The sequence below is a fragment of the Zootoca vivipara genome, chromosome Z2 (genome assembly GCF_965207765.1).
Source record: "Zootoca vivipara chromosome Z2, rZooViv2.hap1.1, whole genome shotgun sequence".
NCBI lineage: Eukaryota > Metazoa > Chordata > Lepidosauria > Squamata > Lacertidae > Zootoca > Zootoca vivipara.
The window spans coordinates 35579534-35603965 of NC_142585.1; the positions used below are offsets into that span (position 1 = coordinate 35579534).

The 24432-nt window shown below is 43.8% G+C and overlaps 1 protein-coding gene across 3 annotated transcripts in view; it reads right to left on the reverse strand.

The window, feature by feature from the left end:
* Positions 1–24432, reverse strand: part of SETX (senataxin) — a 52020-nt gene that overhangs the window by 3927 nt on the left and 23661 nt on the right. For 2 of the 3 annotated variants that reach the window (XM_060270112.2, XM_060270113.2), the window contains exons 9-23: positions 20794–24060; positions 18128–18230; positions 17256–17414; positions 16198–16421; positions 15028–15195; positions 12371–12515; positions 11551–11652; positions 9021–9136; positions 7846–7917; positions 6776–6928; positions 4956–5063; positions 3557–3744; positions 1719–1811; positions 825–995; positions 298–396 (exon numbers count right to left, since the gene is read on the reverse strand). In XM_060270112.2, the coding sequence (XP_060126095.2) occupies positions 298–396; positions 825–995; positions 1719–1811; positions 3557–3744; positions 4956–5063; positions 6776–6928; positions 7846–7917; positions 9021–9136; positions 11551–11652; positions 12371–12515; positions 15028–15195; positions 16198–16421; positions 17256–17414; positions 18128–18230; positions 20794–24060 (5168 nt within the window). The remainder of the gene's footprint in view (positions 1–297; positions 397–824; positions 996–1718; positions 1812–3556; positions 3745–4955; positions 5064–6775; positions 6929–7845; positions 7918–9020; positions 9137–11550; positions 11653–12370; positions 12516–15027; positions 15196–16197; positions 16422–17255; positions 17415–18127; positions 18231–20793; positions 24061–24432) is intronic. The other variant, XM_060270114.2, reaches the window with a different exon arrangement.

A 24432-nucleotide genomic window follows, 5' to 3' on the forward strand; every position in this document is an offset into this window, starting at 1 on the left:
ATTGGAAGTTCACTGGAGTAAGAAGCTGCAGTGATGAAGCTCACATGGCCTTGGCCTGCCCTCACCCCCTGCAAAGAATATTGTGGGACCACAAACCTCTCCTCTCCTGAATCCCTTATGGGCATCACAGGTGGCTGCAAGAATGCGGCCAGAGACCAACAGGGGGCTCTAACAGACAACTGTGACTTGTGGACAATGGTCCACACACTTGACCACCCCAAGGATTGCACCTGAGCCCTAGAATTGCCAGCAGAGGCACCCCAGTTGACACCTCACAAGACAACAGCAAAGCCTTACCCTATTGACCCTTGCGTGCTTTTCGCTCTGACACAGGTGACAATGATGCAGTCCTTCTCACGGCCCTGGAACCCATCCACAGTGTCGACTTCTGCAACGCTGAAAAAGGAAGGAATGTTGTACAGAGCCATTCAACACATTTCTTTTTACTAGTACTGCCTCCAGAAAGCAGAGGTAAAACTAAGAAGGAAACAAGCCACAGTCTTATGACATTAGAAGAAAACTCTGCACTTCTCATTGACTGGGGTGGGGGGGGGTGGGAGAGAGGAAGGGGCGGAGGGAAGATTACCAGAGTTACTGAATGGGCTGCGGCACATCACTTGGCCCACCTCTAAAATGAGAACATATCCTACATTTCACACACACTGGTGCATAAAGAAAATAGTTCTTTGGGGGGTGGGGGTATTTTTGTATACATACTTTTTCTAGGGTTGCCGTATTTCTAAAAGATCCAGGACAAAAGGCCACCTTTCAGAAATCCCCCCAGATGTAATTCCCTGACCACTCAAGGCTTCAGAAGCTTCTACCTCTTTTCTTCTCTTCCAAACTCTTTCTCCAGCTCGCTCAGGATCCTTCTTTTCTGAGCATTGTATGGGGTGATGATCCCAATGTTATGAGAGTTGATGCCTTTCTTCATTTTTGTAATTAACTTCATTAATTCTACGACCAGTTTCACTTCCTCGAGATTGATGAAGGAACTGAAGAAGAAAGAAGTAAAAAGAAGTGGGGAGGGAGAAAAGGTTGAGCAGAAGGCCTTGTAGATGGATGAGTGCCTCAGGTTAAAAGTCAACACAGGCTGTTTGTTTCTCTTAGAGGGGGGTTTGGGGGACATATCCTGCCCCAACATGGTTCTGGATAGGTGACCTGAAAGATGACTTCAAACTTAATGATTCTCCCCAACTCTGAAAAAAGGTAGCTCTCAAAACTCTTTGCCAGCAGTGAAGGAGGACATGGCTGCAAAAACTGCCACCTGCTCTTGCTGTAGCGGACAGTGGGAAAGACCAGATTAAGACAGCTGGAGGCTTTCCAGTGGGGCATCTGTTTGGCCCCTGTGAGGACAGGATGCTGGACTAAGGAGGCCTTGAGCCAAGCTTGGAAAAGGGCAACCCAAACAATGAAGGGGTTGCAACAACTCTCCCTATAAGGAAAGGTTGCAACGTTTGAGACTTCTTAAAGAAATGGCAATGCAGTAGAAGTTAATAAAATTATGCATTTTGTTTTTTGAAAGTTTTTAGTCTTATTTGTTTGTGTAAAAAGCAGCTAACAAATACAATAAATTAAAACAAATCAATAATGTTTAATTTGTATTGGATTTTACTTGAATTTGTTTATTTTGTATTTTGCTTTTTTATTTCACTGCTGGTAGCTACTGTGAAAAAAGCGGACTAAACGTTTAACAAGCAAATAAATGAGTATCTTACTCGCTCTCCCTTCTCTCCTGGGCATCCAAAACATCGAAGAGGAGGTACGGTAGGAAGGGCCAATTGTTAGAGAATCGGTTCTCTTCTGTCCACCTATAACACCATGAGAATAGTCACCATGTAATAGCATTTTAAAAACAGTGTCCAGAGTCAAATGGCTAAATTCTTCACTCCTGAAAGAGGCACTGTCCATTCACATGATATTCCCCACCTGGAGAAAACTAGCATGTCAGTGGAGCCGTAGCTAGTGATCTTGTGCCTCTGGCAGAACTGTTCAGATTGCGAGCCCTAGCCACAAATTAGCTCTTCTTTCTGCCTCTCCTTCAACCCCCCAACCCCACCCATTCAATTCACCCTCTATTTAAAACCATTTCTTATGAGACAATAATCGATATTTCTATTTATGGACTTATTTTAGCCGATTTTGCATCCCTCCCCCATCGCCTAGGCCCCTGGCAGGGGCCCACCTAACCACCCCCTAGCCACGGCCCTGCGTGTCAGGGAGGCGGGGATGATCAAAACTGCTCTCCCCGATGTCCTAGTTTTCTACTTGCAGGGAAACATTCCAAAAGTATGACATTAACAGGCAGAGATTAGCAGTGGAAGGGTGAAAAAATACAGATGCTTATACAGATTTTCCCTGGTGAAGGCTCAGAAAGTCTATGGGACTCTGCGAAGTTCTTTCAGTAGTTAGGGTTAGACCTTAGTATCCTGGTTCGTCCCCAAGATTCTCATTCTCTGTTTCTACAGTCTCCTGTTTCCCTGCCCTTTGAAAAGCATCACCCCCTTTGCCACATAGTCTGGATTGCTTGAAAACAACTTTAAGCAACTGTGCCTCATATGATTAAGTCTTTGGGGTGCACTTAATCCTAAATGCGGTGTTGCAGATTCCAAACAATCACCCAGTTCTAGAGAGACAACAGGGCATGAAAGCTGTTTTCAGTGCTGTTGGCATGCTGAGATTCTGCAGGACTGCAGAACGTGATACTGGGTGTGAAATCCAACTTCCTGATAATTTTAACTTCCATTCAGTAAAAATAAGTTGTTTCAAGCCTTAATGCTCCAAAGACATGCCTGATTATGAAAGCACAAAGGCAATGCCTGCCAAAGCCCCCAGGAGCAAGAAGAAAGTCAGAACAAGGTTTCTGGAGTGCTTTTGACTTTCCCAGGAGCAACAGAAAACCCATCTAAGAAATTGTGCAAAGTAAGATAAATTTCAAAAACAAATTGTATGTACAATTCATACATGTCACAGAAACCAGCTTTTCCTGACACAGAATTTGAATTTTATGGGCACAGAATTTTATTTTATTTTTATTTTTTTAAATAGCTCAGCAGCAGCAGCAGCAACAGCAGCAGCGTGGCATAACTATAGCTACTTGCCACTATATATATCCAGTCAAGTACCAAAGAGCACATAACATTTCAGAAATGGTTAGAAAGAACGATTATTATTGTTTAAGTATCAAATCAGGTTGCCAGAAGGAGTCAGGATGGACGCCTATGATCATGTGCAGAATTTTCACTCATATGAGTACTCACGTGTAGTGCTTGAGCAAGTGTATTCCCCCTCTCTCTAAAACACACACACCGGATATGATGTCCAGGTGTTGCCAGGCTACAAGTCCCCCCATCCCTGACCACTGGCCCTTCTGGCTGGGGCTGCTGGCTGCTCGACTCCAGCAGCATCTGGAGAGCACAGCCGACCCACCACTGGACTTGGGGGTTCTGAAAAATCCAGGGTAAAGTGGAACCTTTGCCCACGTTCAGGTCAACTTCTTCTGCAACATCTTTTGGCTTGAGGAGAGATAATCAATAACAAAAAGATGACTACGCACCCGTCAGTTTTCAGAGCATGGTCATAGACGTAGTTAGAAGGGAAGAGGCAGATCTCGGGGTGCATCCTGTATTGAATGGTCAAGCACAGGACTGGAAGCCTGTTAATGACTTTCTCCTGGAGCTGCCCATTTAACTGTCTGCACAGCCGCTCCATCAGAGACTGCCCATAGCCGTAATCCTCAGCTTTCTGCCAAGGTGGGAAAGAAGCAAGAGAAAGGAGGAATGAGACTTTCGGTGGGTGGGTCAGGCGCAGGCAGAAACTAAAAAATAACAGGTTGCCATGTGAAATTGCTCAGGGTATAGAGCTAACTCCACACCCTCTGGGTTTTTTGTCTTTTCCCTCTCCAAAAACCTCTCTTAAGCCAGTATTTCATGGGCACTGGCACACTCAGTTCTCACTGGGCTGTTTTAGGAAGAAACAACATTGGGTCTCCCACCACCACCCATATTTTTGTACTTCTGCAAACTGACAGGCCAAACCAAGTCCGCTGACACATGTCTTGTAAATGGCTGTTGCATTTTCTGCATGGCTGCTGCAAGCCACATTTTTTGTGCATAGCTGCTACATTTTGGCTACATAAACATGAGGGCTTGGAGATCAGTATTAGTTTAAAGTTTAACATTAACAGTGATTTAGAGGGCTCAACATGTCCCATGTACATTACCCTGTGATAATCCTTACCACCATCCTATAAAGGCAAATCAGTACTATTATACCCATTTCACAGATTGGGAGGGGAGGGAATGAGGCAGAAGTAGGTTCATGGCAGGGAAGAGATGTTTGAAGTAGAGATTATGAATGAGTGAGCCCTCGAGCTACCTAAAAGGCTTGGGAAATTAACAGTCCCATGAAATAACCCTACTTTTTATATGCTTGAATGTGGGGAAGATGGCAGAAGAAAAAGAGTGCAGGAACATCTCCCCTCTTCTGACGTTGTCCGCAGTGCATCAGAACTAAGAGAATTAGTGGTGCTTGAGGAGCAAAAGTCTCTCAAAGGCTACTGCTATAGGAATATTTCTTGATATACATTTTAAAAATACATTTATAAAACACTGGCCCTACCCACTTTTTCCTCTGCCTCACATGCCACTGAAATGTATCCCAGCGTGCTTGGGTACATAAATCTTTCTTCTACCCAAAACGCTATTGTCTACCAAAATGGGGGCCACATGGGCTGATTTCAGAAAAGCCTGCAAAACTGTGTGATTCATTTGATCAGGCAAAGTAATTCAGTCATCGTCACTGGAAACAGCTCATATGCCATTAAGGAGCTGATAGGTTGTCTACTTTATTCATGCCAATAACAGGGTCATGAGATAAACAGAATGCCAGCTCTCGACTGCACAACTTCATCTTTTCTGGGATAGATAAAACACCTTAATTTGTGCCATACTCACCATGGATTTAACTGTGGGGGGCAGCTGTTTTGGGTCTCCAACCAGGACCAGTTTTTTGCAGCCATGAGTGAGCGGAATGAGACTTTCAATCTCACAAGACTGTGCAGCCTTTTAAGAAGAAAAACACACCAGTGTGAATGGAGTGACAGGAAGAAAGGTGTATTCCAGGCAATGACAGAAAAGCCACAGGTATGGATCCTAAGACCTTGCTGCAGGAGCCATCTTGCATCAAATCCTGCCCCCCCTTCCCACATCTGCAGCTCATCCACTGCAACTCCCAGGAGCCAGTTTTCAGGAGGAGGGGGAAAGCCAGGGTCTTCCGATCCAAACCACAGAGGTTCCTGAGGATCTTGCATTAAAAAAACACAACCCTAATTCCTAGCCCTCCAACATTTATTTCTCTGCGTCCCATTTCAATGTATTTCTGCTTTACCTGTATGGTTATCTTGATCTAGTTCAGCTTTCCCTCCCAACCCAGCAAGTGCCCATCAAAGGTTTTGGAACTGCAACTCCTACCAGCCCCAAATGGGAGCCCTTTCACATAATGCTTGACGGCACAGCTAAGTATTAACATACAAACAATACTATTTTGTTCTTGGATTACAGCAACTGAATTTTAAAGTGTTGAGGTTGGTTTATTAAAAAGTGGTGGTGATGGCTTCTTCAACTTGAGATTGGTGGATAGCCAGTTGCAGAAATAAGTTATCTAGGCATCAAAGTCAAAATGCCCACCCTCAAAAATGTGCAAAGCACTCAAGCCAAGAGGAAAACTCATTTTCAAATCTCAGCACACACAGAAAATTAACACTCTGCATGTTGTTCTTGCCACGACAGGGGCTGGGGACAGTGTCAGATTTTGCTAAATGAAGTGACGGAGGAGAGCCTGCTCATGGCCCAAGAATGACTGCCTTCAACCAGGCTGAAGGCAGCTTACGTCCATTAATATAATTCTTTCCCCTTACAAAGATATTAATTGGGGTTCTGGGACCAAGAACAAGCTTTGCAACTCTCAAGTCCCCTGCTCTAGGCATCTTTGAGAAAGACTTCACTGGCAGAAGGTTCAAAGAGGGGGTGCTGCTCTCTGGGATGGTGGAACCACTGGTCTGAGCTGCAAAAGGAAAAACTCCTTACTGCCAGAAGGAAGGCTGTGCAATGTGGTGATAAGGCCCAGGGTCAGAGAAAGAGGAAACAAGCGGCAGTCCTTATAGGCAAAGTATATTTACTGTTGTTACGCTGCAGAGAAGGGGGGTAAGAGAGGCCTGTCTAAGGCCTCTTGTGGGGAGACAAAAGATGTCCTCCAGAAGGCACATGCTTTGCAGAAGGTCCCAGGTTCAATCCCCAGTGGCATCTCCAGGTAGGGCTGGGAGAGACTCTTGCCTGAAACCCTGGAGAGCTGCAGCCAGTCAGGATAGGCAAGATGGGTCAATGGTCTCATTCACTATAAGGCAGCATCCTTCATTTCCTAACAGGGATACCCAACCTTTTGGCACTCAGGGGCCTATCTGGAAATCTAAGAAACTGTTATGGGCTCCACAAAAAAACCCATTCACAGAAGAAAAACTGGCAAGGCTCTGACTCACTGGTACCTCCAACAAAAAACCCCAGGCAAACCACCCATGCACATCTCAAAATATCACACTGAACAAAAAAAGCTGCCTTGAGGGAATTTAGCATCAGAAGGTGGTGTCAGTGATGGAAATAAACAATCAAATAAATAAATACAAAGCCAGCCAACGTGAACAGGGTTTCTGCGGTGCATAAAAGGTACCAAGGACACCCTCCCCACTGAATACCCCCTTGCTGCCATAGTGCCCACTAACCTCATCCACAATGACACAACTCAGAGGGTCACAGCCCTGCCGCTGGAATGCTGATACCAGCATGCTACTCCCACTGGTGCTCAGCGTGCAGCAGATGATGTGAGACTTCAGGATGATGTTCGCTTTCAAATCGCCTTGTGATCGTCCGCAATCCTGGAAAACACAAGAGCCGGGAATTTCATTTTGAAGAAGACTTAGTTTTCAGACAGAGCCCAATTTGTTTTTACAACAACAAGTCCATGCTCAGTGTTTGGTTAAAGATGAATTCAGCTCCTTTTAGAGGAAGAAGTGGCTTAGATGCTAAAATGAAGGGCCACAGCTCTGTGGAGGGGTACCCACTTTGAATGCAGAAGGCGGCAGCTTCATTAGCCAGTAGTCAGCTAGGGCTTTAGATGTCCCCTGCCTGAAATCCTGAACAGACACTGCCAGTCAGTGCAGACAGTATTGACCCTGATAGACCAATGGTCTCAATATAAAACAGCTTCCCTATGCTCCTATGACTCAGGATGAACACAGCCAATACCTGCGTAGAGTCCATTTGAAGACATATGTGTTCACCAGTGTGGCACTCAACAGTGCTGCTTCTCCCAATGCCCACTAAGCCCCTGAGCCCCACCTTCTGTGCCACAAGGTGGTGAGGAGAGCTACCCCCTGCCTTGGAAAGTGCAAAAGGTTGTATCCAACATAATGAGCCCATTAAAATTTAGTTGCATACAACTTGTAGAGCTGAAAGAGGAAGTAGGAGGGAGTGCTACACTTCTAACTTCTTCTTTTCATTTGATGTGCATTTCAAGGCTCAGACTGGCACCTTAATAGCTGAACAGAAAGCAAGACACTGGACTAGATGATCTCTGAGCCCCCACAAATGCTTATAAGTCTATGACTTGGCTGAGTTAGGGGCACATGACTGATGTGCAACAGAGCTGCAGCACCATCAGTGATCTGCGGTAATGAGAGGTATATCCTAAGCTGGAGCTAACTCAAGACACAAACACTTTTTTGCACGATGAAACAAAGCAGTTCACTGAGTGAGGCTGTTTTTAAGAACACCTTAGAGATCAAATGGTTACCTTCTTCAGTTGAACAGTGACCCTCCTTCTTTCCTCAGCAAGTGTGCAAATCTCCTGGTCTAACATTCGCATCTGAATGAAAGTGGGAAAGTTGCACTCTTATTTTTAGCAAGCATAAACAACCAAGCATGGGGAAGAGCATAGTTCAGCAGCAGAACATCTGCTTTGGATGCAGAGGGTCCAAGATTCAATCTCCAATGGCATCTCCAGGTAGGGCTAGGCAGGTAACCCTGTCTGAAACCACAGAGAACTGTTGCCTGTCAGTGTTGAGAAAATGAGCTGGATGGATGAAAGATAAGGCAGCTTCCTGAGCTCAGGAGCAGTATCTGCTAAGCATGCAGAAGCTCTCCAGTTCAGTCCTCAATAGCATTTCCAGGGAGGAATATCCATTGTCTGAAACCCTGGAAAGCTGCTGCCAGTCAGTGTAGATCAGGGGTGAGGAACCTTTTTCAACCTCATGGCTGCGTCCCTTTCTGAGAAAGCTTGCAGGGGTCATGTGTCAGTAATGGGTGGAACAATGAATGCAAGTTGTTCCCTTTGTACAGTTGACTCAATTCTACACCCTCTCTCCCAATCTGCTATCCAGGAAAGTAAAACTCGGAGGACACATTCTAGCCAGGCAAAAAAACAAACAAACCACTTCCTACCCCTGATGTAAACAATGCTAGAGAGATCAATGGTCTGATTCAGTGGAGAGCAGCTATTAAGTCAGCTTTAATTCAGAACCCTGGGGACTGGAACCTTATTTCATTTTAGGGGACAGGCAGCTGTGCAGAGGTAGAGCATCTGCTTTGCACACAGAGGGTCACAGTTCAATCCCCAATGGCATCTCCAGGTAAGCTTGGGAGATACCCTTGCCAGAAACTCTGGACAGACACTGCTAGTTAGAGCAGACAATGCTGAGCTAGATGGGCCATTGCTCCAACTCAATATAACAAATATTACTTAAAAAAATGTGTTCTGCACAGCCCCCTTGCTGCTTGAGCCCCCCATTTATGGAGACTGCGTCCTTGATCAAGTGAAGCATGACACCACAGCATTTTGGCCCCTCCCCCATGCCTTCACACTTTTAACTGCAAAGCAGGTCCAAACAAGTTTCAGAATGCCGGCCTACTCAACAGTCTGATTTGGACACGCTAATCCTAGTTCAATTACCCATGCTAACAAACAAGTACCTTGTCTACGCTTTTGTTTTTTTCTATAGCACGCTGGCGAGAAAGAATGTCCAGCTGTTGATCCAGCTCTTCTTTTCGTCTGTAAATATCTTGCTTTGTGCCAAGGGCTGCTCGGTCTAAGGAATCCAACCAAGTGGTTTTAGTTTAGTCATTTATATCCCACTTTTGAAACAGAACATTGGTCATTTACCAAGATGCTTTCTCACACACACTGAAATTCAATGCTCCTAAAATTCATAAAACTGCAGGTTTGTATCTAGTGCTAGTCAGGTCCATTAATTTCAATGGGTCTGCTCTAAGCTTCCGGGCTCCGGGAAGGCAAACGGCAAAAAGCCCCCGCCGCGCCGCACTTCGGCTCGGGGACTGGCTTGGCGGCGGGAAGAAGGGGAGGAATTCCTGCTGCCTGCCTGCTTGCCTTCGCCGAGGAAGTGCTGCTGCTGCTGAGCCGAAGCGGCAGCGGGCACTTCCTCGGCAAAGGCAAGCAGGCGAGCTGTCTGCCCACTTGCCTTCGCCGAGGAAGCGCTGCTGCTGCCGAGCCAAAGCAGCAGCAGGCACTTCCTCAGCGAAGGCAAGCGGGCAGGCAGCCCGCCTGCTTGCCTTCGCCCAGAAAGCACCCGCTGCCCCTTCGGCTTCCTTGGCGAAGGCAAGCAGTCTGCTGCTGGTCGCCAGGGGGAGCAGCCGGGAGCAGCGGTTGGCGGCCGCAGGTAAATGGTAGGCAGAGGGGTGGGGGGTGGGGAGTGTGTGTGTGTGTGTGTGCATCCAGTCTCTGCATCCAATCCCTGTGTCCATGGGGCACATGCGCAGTAGCGCGGACACAGGAACTGGACGCAGAGACACAGGGACTTTATTATATAGGATGTTGTTGTTTATTATGTTGTTTATTATGTGATGCTTCATTATTTCTATTATATTTAAATAAGAAGCCTTGTAAGGGCAGAGTACACACAGGTCCTGCTGTCTGCATGCTTGCTATCTGAAAATTCACCTAATGGCACATAAAGAATTATGCCCAAACCTCACCATACACTTTGCAGATTCAGACAGCCAAACAATCAACTTCCTTACTTTCTTGTTTGTTTGTGCTCTGCTAGCCAGCAGAAGCCATTTTCGGGAGATAAATCCCACATTAGCATTAGAAGTAATTACTTAGGGACTACTTGTTTTACGAACTTTTGCCTAACAAACTATTTCCAGGAAACATATTGTGTTTGCTAAGCAGAACCTGCACATATAAATTTATTTAATTAAACAATCTCCGGCTACAGACCTGGATAGGATGGGAGGGATAGGATGGTATTACAGGATTTCATCCCCTCAGCTAATCTCAGCTCTGGGTTTATAATGTGGGAAGACTATTTCAGATAGAACAGAGACCAACTTTTGTACCTCACTATTAAAACAACTAATCAGGAGACAATTGCCCATGGGGGAAAAACAACAACTGATAGATGAAGACGACAAATTTTACATGTACGATACTCTTAGAGAAAAATACCATCTGTCAGAGGTGGCCCAGCGACAATACTTGCAGCAACAACATCTTTGGTCCAGTGGCCTTCACAACATCTGACACACCCAAGATTTTGGAGCAATTAGATAATTTAGTTTGAAACTAAAAAGGCAGGGATTACTTTTTATAGATATTTATTATCAACAAATAAGTGCGATAGGCAGAGTTTAAGAAATTATTGGAATAAAGATTTGGAATGTTCACTATTTCCTAGACAGTAGGAAAATGTCATGGCTTCAGTATCGGATGCATCGATGGATCTTATACAAACATAAGGGAGTCCAGTAGATTCTAAGTATTATTTTCTACTGGACTCCCTTATGTTTGTATAAGAAATGACTATCTAATGTAGCTCTTTGTTGTAGCTGTAATATAGACAGTGCTTCATTGAAACATATGCTTTTACTGCGTCCCACACTTACTAAGTTTTGGGGAGGAAGTGTTGAACTATATAAAAAAAGACACTACAGAAAAATTTAAGATTTTCAGAGGTGAATGTGCTCTTGAACTATATACCCATTGTATGGAAATTGACAAGAGGACAGCAAAAATGGAATCTACGTGACCTAATGGTGGCCAAGAGACTGATACTGACGAATTGGAAGAACAGAGCTATGATTCCCCTTAATGGCTTAACATATGATTGGACAGTTTATAGATGCAGACTTTCTTTGGATAAATACAATAATATTTGGAATGAGTTTAAACAGAATAAACTACTGACAATTGTATGTGTATTAGGATAATAAGAATATACACATCTGGATATTTATGTATGGTAATGTAACAGAATTTTCTATTTTTCATTCTCACTCATTTTCTTTCTCTTTCCTCACTCTCTTTTTATAAATGAAATGCTTCTAATAAAATAATACTACTAATAATAATTTATTATTTGTACCCTGCCCATCTGGCTGAGTTTCCCCAGCCTCTCTGGGCAGCTTCCAACAAAGATTAAAATACATTAAAATATATTGGGCCGGGGGAGGAACCGTAAAAAACCCTTTATAAGATACTCACTCATCTCATGGTCAGCCTGGGCATCTAGACTAAACCTCCAGACATCATTGTTGATCGAGCTTTCTTGTCCCAGTCTCACCAAGTTGATGTCGCCACAGTTTCCTAGATGTAAAACAGATACTCAGTGCCTTGCTAAATTAGTTTGTTTTTTGAAAAAGAAAGAAAGCAAAGCATTCGACAATTAGCAAATCCTGAAATCTGCATCTTGGACATTAAGTTAAGAGCTGGAAAATGTTCAGGAAAGGGCAACTAAATGATCAAGGGGATAGAACAACTCTCCTACAAGGAAAGGTTGCAGCATTTAGATTTTTTGGGTAGTCAATATGAGAACCAGAAGAGGGCTACATGGACTATTGGCCTGATCCTGCAGGTACTTAATGTTCTTTTGCTGAAAACACCCATAGGATGGTTTACCAAAAAACAAATACAAATAACATTTTTAAAAACAAAAAAACAAAAACCCACTAAAACTAGCAAGAATAAATGAAGCAAACCTTTCAGTAGGTAAGTGCAACACTAAAAATATCTCAAAGGATCCTAAATATCCTTTTTTAAAAAAAGTGTAAGGATGTACAGGAAAGACCATGCTTGGAGTCTAAAAGATAAACAGAGATGGCACCAGGCACCATTTGGAATGACTTTTCTGCAGGAACATATGCTACAGTAAGAGTAATTACTGCTAACTACACTGAAAGGGTGGAGGCACAGTCCTAAATGACTTAAACCCTCAATAAGTCTTAGTGTTTAGCTATAACCAAGCCAATTGATCCCACCAAACCATGAATTCCACAGATGAGAACTGGACAAGAACTCAGTGTACCCAAAGGTTTGCTACTGTCCTGGCAATTTTCCTTGAACATAAGAATAATTTTTTTCATCAAGTCGTCGACGGCAGCGTTGGATGGGGCACACAGCAGCACACGGTTCTTGATTTTGCTTTGCACAGAATTTCTTTTTCCTGGTCTCTGGAGATTGCAAAAGGGGGAGGAGAGAAGTTGTACATTACACCCAGAGTAGCACAATTGAAACAACTGTATCATATAAATAGTCATGTCCAGTCTAGGAATGCACAACAATCCACACATGGAAGAACAAGGAATTGTATTATAACTTGGCATTGTTATAATGAGGCTAACATTGGATTATTGTAATTGAAAACTAATAAAAATTATTATCAAAAGAGGAATGCATAATAATTCTTGAATAATTCCCAGTGAGCATCTGAAGAAGTGTGCATGCACACAAAAGCTCATACCTGTGACAAACCTTGTTGGTCTCTAAGGTGCTACTGGAAGGATTTTTTTAAATTTTGTTTTAATCCTTGAAGGGTCTTTCAAACACCATCTAGTCCAACTCCCTACTGGACAAAGGGTCTACACTGCAACCTCAACATCCCTGAAAAAAATGCTGGGGGTAAAGGACCTCCTGCAACCCACACACCCTGAGATAGTCTCATTTGAAAAGCTCCTAACTCTATGAAGTGCCCTCTAATATTTAGCCAAATAACTGACTCCCTTGCAGTTCCCTCAGGGCACAAAGAAGATGGAGAAAAAATGTAAATGCAATAATGTAGGGCAGTCTTACACCCTTTTATATCATGGTCCCTTTTTAAAGCATAATGGTTGTATCCATCTAAATTTTACTCAGAGTAGACCCTTAAAATTACGAGGCCTCTGTTAATCATGCACAGTAACTGCAGAGAGTCTATTCCAAGTACAACTAAGAAGAGCCTGCTGGATCAGGCCAATGACCCAACTAGTCCAGCATCCTGTTCTCACAGGGGCCAGCCAGATGCTTGTGGGAAACTAGGAAGCAGGATCTGAGCACAAGTGCACTCTTCCCTCTGGGGGGTGTAACCAGTTGCTCCGGCACTCGGAGTGGCGGGGCAATCCGCCCATGGGGGCACCATGGTGAGTTGCCCATGGAGTCCACCCAGCAGACGCAAGCCCCATGCTGCTGTTTTTGGCAGCGTGGGGCGCCGAGCCACCATGTCACTCCCAGGAGACTTGTGGCTCAGGTGTGCTGCAGGCTAGGCCCCACCCTCCGCAGTGTGCCACTTTGTCACCCTCCTCAAGGATGACTCTCAGGGTGGACCACATCCCCCGCACCCCCCTTCCTATGCCCCTGCTTCCCTCCTGAGGTTTCCAGCAACTGATATTCAGAAGCATTGATGCCTCAGGATGTGGCTAGTAGCCATTGATAGTCTTATTCTCCATAAATTTATCCAGTCCTCTTTTACATACTGCCTGCTATAGACTAGCAATGGATTCAACAAATTGTGTACTCTGGATTTTATGTTTGAAGGATCATAAATCATATGAAGAATATGAATCTTTAACCATTCAGAGTTATCTATATACATTTTTTCTTTACCAGTCCCTCCTCTTACACCTGTGTCTTTAATAGCAACCTAATACATAGCAATTTATAAGATCTTCATCTTTTCTGCATTTTTTTATTAAACAAGATTTATATACCGCTGTGTGTGTGTGTGTGTGTGTGTGGGTGGGTGGTTTACATAAAGTTAAAAAAATAGCAAATAATCAGACATATAAAATGATGAAAATAAGAGATAAAAATAACCTTTTTAAATAAAAAAAACCAGATGTACATAATAAAAGTATACGTCTGGATAGGCTTGCCTTAAAGAAAAGGTTGAGCAGAAATAGTACAAGGAATATGCTTGTACTATTTCAATGGGCAGGGAGTTCCAGAGAATAAGTGCTGCCTCATTGAAGGCTCAATTCCTTGCAAGTGCAGAATAGACATTATGTAAAGGGACAAGAACAGGTCCAATAAAAAAAGAGAAGAAAGCAACCCTACTTTTTTTTTTTTCTTTTAAGCGCCAGGCTAAAACCAGTATATAATAAGAGGGACTACTATTTATTTAACAAGATTTATATAGGAACATAGGAAGCTTCCTTATACTGGCCCATCTCCCTCAATAGGATGCATGGACTGACGTCACTTGCCTCCAGGGTTTCAGGCAGGGACCCTTTCCTAGCTATACCTGGAAATGCCAGGGATCAATTATGGGACCTTTTCTGTATGCTGAGCAAACACTCTACCATTATAGCTATGTTGTTTCCCATTAATTAACAACAATAACTGAAAATAAAACCTTAAGTGTTTTACATAAAGCAATATAAAATATTGTGTCTTGTAATCTGCCACCAGAATAAGACAGCTGGGGATGCCATTTGTTGTTAAGCCTATTAACTACTCGCATGCATTTCACAAGGACTGGCACATGCAGGGTGTTATCAACCTAACCCACCTCAATGAAAATGCAGTAAAGGAGTCCAAGGATAGTCTCAGATTTCCCAGACCCAGGTGGCCCATGGATCATGCAAACTTTGGGCAGAATAAGACACCAGAATAAGACAGATGGGGATGCCATTTGTTGTTAAGCCTATTAACTACTCGCATGCATTTCACAAGGACTGGCACATGCAGGGTGTTATCAACCTAACCCACCTCAATGAAAATGCAGTAAAGGAGTCCAAGGATAGTCTTAGATTTCCCAGACCCAGGTGGCCCATGGATCAAGCAAACTTTGGGCAGTGAAGGATACTGTGTCACGAGGGCATAAGCTGTTTTAATAGCTGTCCTTTGATCTTCATTAAATTCTCTCATGTACAAAGACTGTGGGGTGGGGGAGAGGAAAAAGGCATGTCATTCACCAGAACTTTCTATTCCCTGAGATTTCTGTGACTTGGTTCACACTGCTGCTATGCCAAACCATGGCTTAGTGTGCGCATGTGGGTTCCTGGGACAGGAACCTTGCTAATTCTCCTGCTTTGAGCTAGGCCATAGTTCATGCAATATTACTATTTTTATAATGAGTGATTAAATTTGTATACCGCCCTTCATCCGAAGCTCATAGGGAGGTTCACAACATAAAAATACAAAATGACAGCACAAAATGCATAATAAAAAGGAGACATAAAGGAGTAGGTAGAATTATACTCCTAGGTGAAGACAACATTCCTTCTTGAGCAACCTTCTAAGGCCAAATGCCAGGGACAAATATGAGCAGAACAACATAGTAGATTTTACCTTTGTACAGTTGCTTCTTCACACTCAAGACACCACATCACAGCCAGGCAAAAAACAAAACCACTCAAGGAAGGTGCAAAGCAAGGCTGCTGAGGGAAATAGCCTGGGGACAGTTGCAAGGGCCAGACAGAGGCTTTGAGGGTGGAATTTGGCCCCTGGACCTGAAGTTCCTCACCCCTGTAAGACATCTAAAAGACCATTCCCTGTTCCCAAGGTCTAGTGATCTGTAGCCATGTTGTGGGCATCATATGAAAAGCAGCAGTTTATGAACCATAATTCCGAAGGTTTCCTTGGAGATGGCAGAAGGAAAGAGAGCTTCCATTTGTTGCTGATCTTACCAGTTAACTGTCACTTCTTTTCTTCCCCCTCCCCAACCCACTAAGGAAAGTTGGCTGCTGGAGTAGAAATACAGTAAACAGACATCATCTCCCCTCTCTCTGGCCTTCTCTACCCATCTCTGGGGGAATTTCAGCTTAAAACATGGCTCATTGGTATACAATTTGGTAATGGGTAGCAAGGATCTTATACTTCCCTAAATCAGAACTGGGTAATATCTTTAACCCATTTAAAACCAATTCAAACACTTACACAATTATCAGAGTTCGCATTTGATCCCGTGAGAGAGAAGTTGGTGTATTCTGGGCGTATTATGGCTTGGGCTAGAGGGCTTCGGTTAAGCAGAAGAAGGGCCTTAAACATTCGCTGTATGGTGACCATCGAACCAATGGTGAGGCACTTTACTCTCTTTTCGATACAGGACAAATTCCCTTGTGTCTTGATAGACAGGCTAATGGCATCCTGCTCTTTGCTTTCTATTTTTTAAAAAGAAAAGACACATACATAGGGATAAAATTCAGAAATAACACTATATGCATTCATCATCATTTAAAACCCAAATCATAGTTTGAGAGCATTTCCAGTACTGTATATATAAAGTTAAAGGGACCCCTGACAGTTAAGTCCAGTTGTGAATGACTCTGGGGTTGCGGCGCTCATCTCGCTTTACAGGCCGACGGAACTGGCGTTTGTCCGCCTCTGCAGACAGTTTTTCCAGGTCATGTGGCCAGCATAACTAAGCCGCTTCTGACAAAGCCAGAGCAGTGCACTGAAACGCTGTTTACCTTCCCGCTGGAGCGGTACCTATTTATCTACTTGCAATGTGTGCTTTCGAACTGCTAGGTTGGCAGGAACTGGAACCGAACAACGGGAGCTCACCCCGTTCAAACTGCCGACCTTCCAATCGGCAAGTCCAAGTGGCACGGTGATTTAAACCACACCACCTGCATCCCAAATCATAGTTTGAGAGCATTTCCAGTATATATACATACTAACAAATATGGTTTAGAGTTCTTTGTCTGCATTCATTCCCCAAAACCATGGATTGCAACCCCACTTCAAACCATGGTTTCTGATGTCAAATCATGATCTCTAGATTTCTTGGCTTGCCAGCTGACCATACACCATAGTTTGTCAAGTCCGGCTTTACATCAAACTAGAGTTAATTTTCCTTAACCACAAAGCTTGTTGCAATATATGGGCCGAGCTAGAATTCCACGCTCAAATAGCAGAAAGGAATATCCCAAATCAAAAGAATTAATGACACAAATGGTTGGGCTAAGGTGATTCTTTCCCCCACTGTTACTTACTATAATAAAACCGAGTCACGCAACCGACATGGTGCACTGGGCGGCTTTCTCCCTCGCCAGGGTTGCTATGAAAGGCTTGCTTTTCATACACTGTTAAGACCACAAAGTCATCTTGCTTTGGGTACTGATTTTTCCTCAACTTGCTCTCCGAGAGGTTAGCTGGAAAAATAATTTGAACACAGAATAAAAATATGCAAGCATCTAGCCACATATGGATATGGCTTTGATATTACCAAACCCTCAGTAAAAAGAAACACATCAACCACAAGTTGCTGAAGCTCAGCTTTGAATTTTCAGTTACACCTGTGACCCATCCTAATAATCTTTTGTCAATTTAGTAGTATGAGTTTTTTGTTTTTTTCATTTGTAAGACCTGATGAGAACAGTTTCAGAAACATAGAAAGCAATCTAGGTGTTGAGATAAAACAGGCACACCTCTCCTCAATCCCTGTTGTTTTTTAAAGTAGTATTAGTTTTTTATTTATTTAATCCTTTAGAGCCCCTGGAGTTCAGTTTGCTTGGGTCATGGGCATGGGATATTGATTTATTTTGTTTCCCAAAATTTATACCCACCCACCTCAAGGTTTTATACTTCTTTTATACAAGAGGTATAAAACAATAAAATTATTGGTATAAACATCTTTTTTAAAAAAAATCAGATCAGTGCAAAACTGAAAATGGTCTAAAACACCCATCAACATGTGGGCAGAAAAGCAAAAATTATGCAGGCAAGAAGAAGTATAATAGCACTTGTCTGCTTACCCCAGCAATTTCACCTTAACACAAGCATTTGCTATCTACTTCAACCACCACTGAAAACAGAACCGAATTTTTACTGCAGTTTGTTTATATGCTGTGAAATTCTCACTCACCTGTAAAATCTGCTTCATTTGTGTCCAGATTGAAGTTCAGCAAAATTAAGTGGCAAGGCCTTTTGTCTTTCGATTTCTGGTTCTCTATCCAATCTTGTGCCACCTACAAGAAAAAGCAAGTTTTGGCTTAACACAGCAGCTATGAAGAGTGCTCTTCCATCCACTAGACTTTACAAAGGGGTGATCCAGACATCAATGCTTTGTGTAAGTGAAAAATTAATTCATGGGCTCTTCCACCCTGAGGAGTTCGTGTCCCCACTCTCCACCACCATGAAGGCATTTTGGTCTCAATGGGAGAGTCTAGAGCTCACGGATGACATACTATACAAATAATGGGTAGAAACCACTGGGGCTGGGCAAGGTGGCAGCTAGTTGTGTCACAGAATCATAGAACTGGAAGGGACCCTGCAGATCATCTAGTCCAAACCCCCGCAAATGTAGGAATATGCAGGTGTCCCATATGGAGATCAAACCTGCAACCTTGGCATTATCAGCACCACACTCTAACAAAGCTGAAGAAGCTGGGGCACTCTGGTGTAGCCAAGACCCTTGGTAGAATAAGGAAGAAATTCTAGTTGGTCAGGGGCAGACAGGCTGTAGAGAATTGGTGCCAAAGGTGTGGTGCCTGCATCAACCACCAGTGGAGTTGGGCCCTGGGCAAAGTGGCTCTACCACTGTAGCTAACATAGCCACCTGGAGTTCAGCAGAACTAAAAGAGAGGGTTTATACTACACTAGCTGGCCCTGCCACGCGTTGCTGTGGCTCATCTGTGTGATTCCCCTGACCCTGTCCTGACCCATGACATATCACGCCCCCTTCTCCCCCACCCCCAGCTCATCCCTGTGACTGGGCCCACCGTGTCCTGACCTATCCCGTCCCCTCCCCCCCAACCCCCACCCAGGCAAGTCAGTACCTCCATTTGGCCTAGTCTATAAAGGCTTCGGCCGTATGTAAACGGGAGCTGAGGTGCTATTGAGAGGGAAGGTTTTATAGGTGCACTACTAGAGGGCGCTGGTTTGCAACCTGGTTCTTTTTCCAGCATGCATTTTCATCTGAGTGGTGTGTTTTGAAACACAGGGGTTGGGGTTTTTTACCGAGCACAGGTGTGACATCCGTCTTAGCAAACTTTCCTATAGCCTTCGGACATTCGCATGTGATGTTGTGTGAAAAGTTCACCTCAATCGGTCAAGCAGTTTTGTTGAACATTGGAGATGAAGGAACATACCCAGTTTACATATATACATATACATATACATATACATATACATATACATATACATATACATATACATGGATGGTCTTATGGTCTACTGGAAGAACCTGGAGTCCAAACCTCTGAATTTGTTGTAAAAATGAGATTTATGAAGGATTTATTAAATACGATCGAAAGTCATCACATCAGTGGCCGTTAAAATAAAGGATTAAGATCGGAATTGTGGAACTTGGACTAATTAAAAGACTTGGTGCAGGACCAAGGAATGACATCAACTCCTGATAGCCGGAACATGGGAAGTCACCCAAAAATGTTTAATTCGGAACTGATTAATTGGCTCTTTTGATTGTACTGTGATTTGGCATGATTTGGTATTGTATTAATGTGGCCTACACTGGAATGTTATTAATGAAAAATTAATAAAAATTAATTCATTAAAAAGACAAAGAAAGTAGTATGATAATGATTTAAATGTATGGTGACGATGTAGCCTAAGTGGAATTGCAGTGGAGGTAGGAAGAGAAGAGGGGAGGAAAGAGGAAAATGGGGCATTCTGTTGCCAACTCTGGTCCTGTCCCCTGCTGGTATGCAGCAGCTCCCAACCACCTCCACTGCACTTCCTGAAGGGTCCACCAACTAAGGTATGTATCCTCCTTACAAGTGTGTATTTTTAAAAATACTTAATTCTTTGTACATAAAATGCTGAATATAAAGCTATGGAACGCTAGACTGTCCAACCTGTATTTGCACATGCCCAAGAATGCACTTTAAAATAGTACACCAGTGGCACTGTGCATCAGCACAATTATCCCACATTACTTCTACTATAGCACGGAACAATTGGCAGGACTGCGGGAACAAAGGGACATTTTCCACCTTTGGTGGGAATGCCCACAGGTCGTATCATTCTGGTCTGGGATCAAGAAATACCTGTTCAAATTTTTGCCCAGCTTTCTTTGATAAATATGTTGGCAGAAATGATGAAGACCTTTCGCTCAAAGGAACGTTAAACATGGGTGCTGGCAGCAGCCTAGATTTCCGTAGTCCCAACAATGGAAAACATTACAGAGCTTGAATATTTCTCTATGGTGTAAAAAACCTAAATTATGGGTCTGCAAGGGGAAGGAGGACCCTGAACATTTTTACTCGGTTTGGTGGGAATTTCTCTTAGGTTTCAAAGATGGACATGAAAAGATCTTCCCTTATACCACCTAGAGAAACATGATGTCATGATTTAAAATTGGGTGTCATTACTTCTTATGGTTCTTTTATCTGCCTTGACTTGTTTTAGATGTCAAGTTATTATTATTTTATTGTTATTGTTTCAGACAAGGTCTGAAAATCAATTAAAAATGTGTTTCTTTAAGCCAGGTGGGCCTCCCTGAAACTAGCCAAAAGACTCCAGTTAAAAGTGGCCACCAGACTACAAAGAGCTGAGGGAGACTTTACTTACTGTTTCAAAGGTATTTAGCATCATTAAGGGGAAGAAAGTATTGAAGTAGTCATTGTAATCGTTAAACGTGGCTGGAACAGTTGTGATGATAGATTGTAGGAGGTGACTTGGTGGCCCAAACTGACTGAACTGTGCAAACATGTCATAGTTCCACTTCAGGATTTCTCTGATAAATATAGCAGGATTTCTCTGCTGGGCATTCACACTGTTTGCTTGTGTGACGCGTGGATTCATTTCACGCCTGGAAACAGCTCTGGAGGCAGGCAGCACCCCACCATTATACACATTAGATTTATTTTGCACATTTAGCAACTGAGGGACGTTATTCAAATTCTGCGGTTGGAGAAAGCTGTTCAGCAAAGGGATTTTGTACTGCAATCCATTCTCCTTTGAGGTGGGGGGCTTGAAGGGATTTGATTTGCTCTTCGGAACTGCTGGGGTTTTTGGGGTACTCTCGAGCTCCTTAGTGAGGTTCGCACTCCGGGAAGAAACACTGAAGATTTTCACCGTGGAGAGCCTAGGGGGTGCAAAAGTCTTGGTGGATGCATTGTCTTGTGGGCCACCAGCAGAACAGCTTGTGCTGTGAGCCCCTGCTTCAGCTGCTTCCTTGCATATCTCCTTAGCATCCTGTAGTGGGCTTGCAGATACACTGACTTCCATGTGTGGGGGGTTACTGCCACTTTCTCTTTGTGAACACAGCTCCATGTCCACTGGATCCAGCTGTGTAAGAAACAAGTTGTCATCTTCAATGTTCTCATTCAATTGTGGCTCTCCCACTTTCAAAGCCACATCCTCATCAGAAGAGCTAGAGGAGGAATCTGTAGAGGTCAAGGGGCTGGTTTTACTAACTCTAGCTTCAAGGATTGAGGAACTTGGGTTCTTACCCTTCTCTCTCTCATTAGGCCTTGTCTGCCTATAGAACTGAAGTTCTTGGCAAGAAAGAATTTTTCTCTTTTTAATAGGTAGGTGTGTAGCATTTATTAGCTGTGATGCCCTTTTCTGTACAACCCTGCCAGCAATTTCCCCATAACGACGCAACTCAGCGAGACTGTCCTGCGTGCGCTGAGATAGTTCAGCTGCTCTACGGACTTTCTTTGACAGGCCAAGTTCCTCTGTCAGTGAGGCTGGGGGTGGAAAATGGTGGACTTTGGCGGGTGGGACCACAGCAGGAGTGGATCTTGCTGATTCTGCCTGTGGTGGTGCATTCCCTGGCTGAATAGTAGACTCTTTGACAGTAGATGCTGACTCTGAAGGATCAATAGGTGCTGATGGATCTATATGTCTGGAACACCCTGCATCCGTCCCTGTGGAAGTCGAGTAACACATTGCATTTCTGCTGCTAATGTTGACCTTCTGAGCCGGTGTATGTGGCTTTGTTTTAGTTTTACTATTTTGCACCTGGTCCTCTTTTGCTTCTTCAGTGGCATTAAGCCAATGAGGATTCGGCTCATAACCCCAGTTATTTATTTCCAAGTCAATGTTTGTGTGGCCATTGTCTGTCTCCACTAAAAGGTTCTCCTCCTCTGTCAGTTCCTCATCCATTTGACTGTCCTGCCATTCTGAGTACATGTCATATTCTGCTTCGAACTCAAACAACTGCGATTCATGTTCTGCATTTGTCGGTGAGGTATTCATTGGCTCTTGCCCCTGTGCACTGGGTTGCTTCTCAGACACACACGTTTTATCTTTCCTGCTCTCTCTACTAGAGCTCACTTGGTTTTCATCCTCATCTGAAGAATCAGAAATAATAATCCTCTGGATTGACAACTCGTCCTCACTGGAAGACTGAGATTGATCAGAGTCTATAACTTTCTTGCTGCTTTCCTGCCTAGAGTCAACAGGGGAACTAGTGTCTTTGGTGTAAGCAATGAATGTGTCTTTACTGAGGACGTCAGTTTGGGAATCTGTTGCTGTGGTGGTTGCGTCAGCGACAGCTTCTGCAGGTCTATTCTCCAGATCCTTCATAATGTCAAATGACGTCTTATCCCTCGAGTCATCACTGCTGCTTTCTTCAGGATTGTGCTGATCTGTTCTAAACTCTACTTGCAGGTCCCTGTAGAGAAATGGCTTTGATGTGTTGCTAGCGCTACCTGCAACAATATCACTCTTCCGCCCTTCCTGGCTTTTCCTTTGGTCTCTAACTGACTGCTCCTCCTCTGTTTCTGGCTCCAGCGCGGTGCTTCGTCTACTGTTTTCAATCAGCTGTCTCAACTTCAGGGTGACGTCAGGTCTCAGAGGTTTCCTTTGGCTTGTAAGGTCATTCTGACCAACACTTTTCTCCAAAGCATCACTGTTGTCATTGTTCTTTGTCATCAGAGGTCTGGAAACTATAGGTGTCTCCGCCAATGACCTGATGTTCTCAACTCTTATGTGCTCAATACCCCAGTCCAAGTCTCCCTTGTTATGGGCCCCTAGTGTCTGGTGACAGCTCATGTTTTTTTGAACATCCGTGTCATCCTGTACTTGGCCTTCTTGGCAGACTTCATCCTTCCCTGCCCCTGTGTCCTTGCACATATTCACTGGACACATGCCTTCCTGCTTTTCAGTTACACAAGTGGGAGGGCTCTCCAAGGTGGGGGGGGAAGTTACTAATTGGACCCGCATGCTCCGTATGATATGCTTTAGAGTGCCCTGCAATTCTTCAGTCTGTCGGGAACTCAGCTCCCAGTTCATCCGGTTACGGAGAAGCATGTTGAGTTCAACAAAGAAATGCTTACAAACAGGAGCCTTCTCACCACATAAGCCTTCCTTCAGGATATTACGAATCAGTTTCATGCAGAAAGACTGCACAGACTCAGTTTCCACAGATGGTGATGTAGCTGTACTTCTTAAGCAGCTCCTGGCCACCATTCTTTCAATGCCAACCATGAACACTGCACGTGGAACCTTGGCCCATGCTACCACTATCCGCACCCATTTTTCCGCGCTGACCCACAGAGAACCCAGGCACTGTTTCTTAAGATGGAGTTGAATCACGATCACCAGGATCCAAATATAGAACTGAGATACTTTGTCATAAGATTTAGCAGAGTTCTCGGAGACATCTGCTTTTAAACACAGGTGGTTCATAACCTCTACACTGTAGCCAATCCCCAGCTCCCTGAGGCCCATAAGGGAGTGGATGAAAGGGACGAGCCATAGAAAAGTGCTGTTGTGCAACCGTATGTCTTGGCCAAAGTCATTCTGGAATGCATCGATTAATTTTCTCATATCTTCATACAAGTCAGGGAAGTAATTAGCACAAACATCATATTTCTGCCCGGTAACCTGAAACAAGAAGTCACTGTTTTAACAGCATGTTCTCCATTCCTTCCCCGCCCCCCACCCCCCTGCATATACAGCTGCCATCCTCCTTACTTCCAATGATTTTACTATGACATGAAAGGGGGTTTGTTGTGCTTCAGATGTTGGACTCAAAATCCCATCAGCCTCAGCCAGCATGGCCAATGATCAGAGACGATGGGAGTTGTAGCCCAGCATCATCCAGAGCGCAGCATTTTTTAAATGAAAAAACCAAAGTTTTCAGGAGGCTGAATTCTGTTGCCGGTAGGAAACCACCCTTCAAACAAACATCAGGATCCAGCCTTTGAAAATGAAAAGTGTTTGTTCTAGAGGACAGGTGTGGTTTGATTCTTCTCT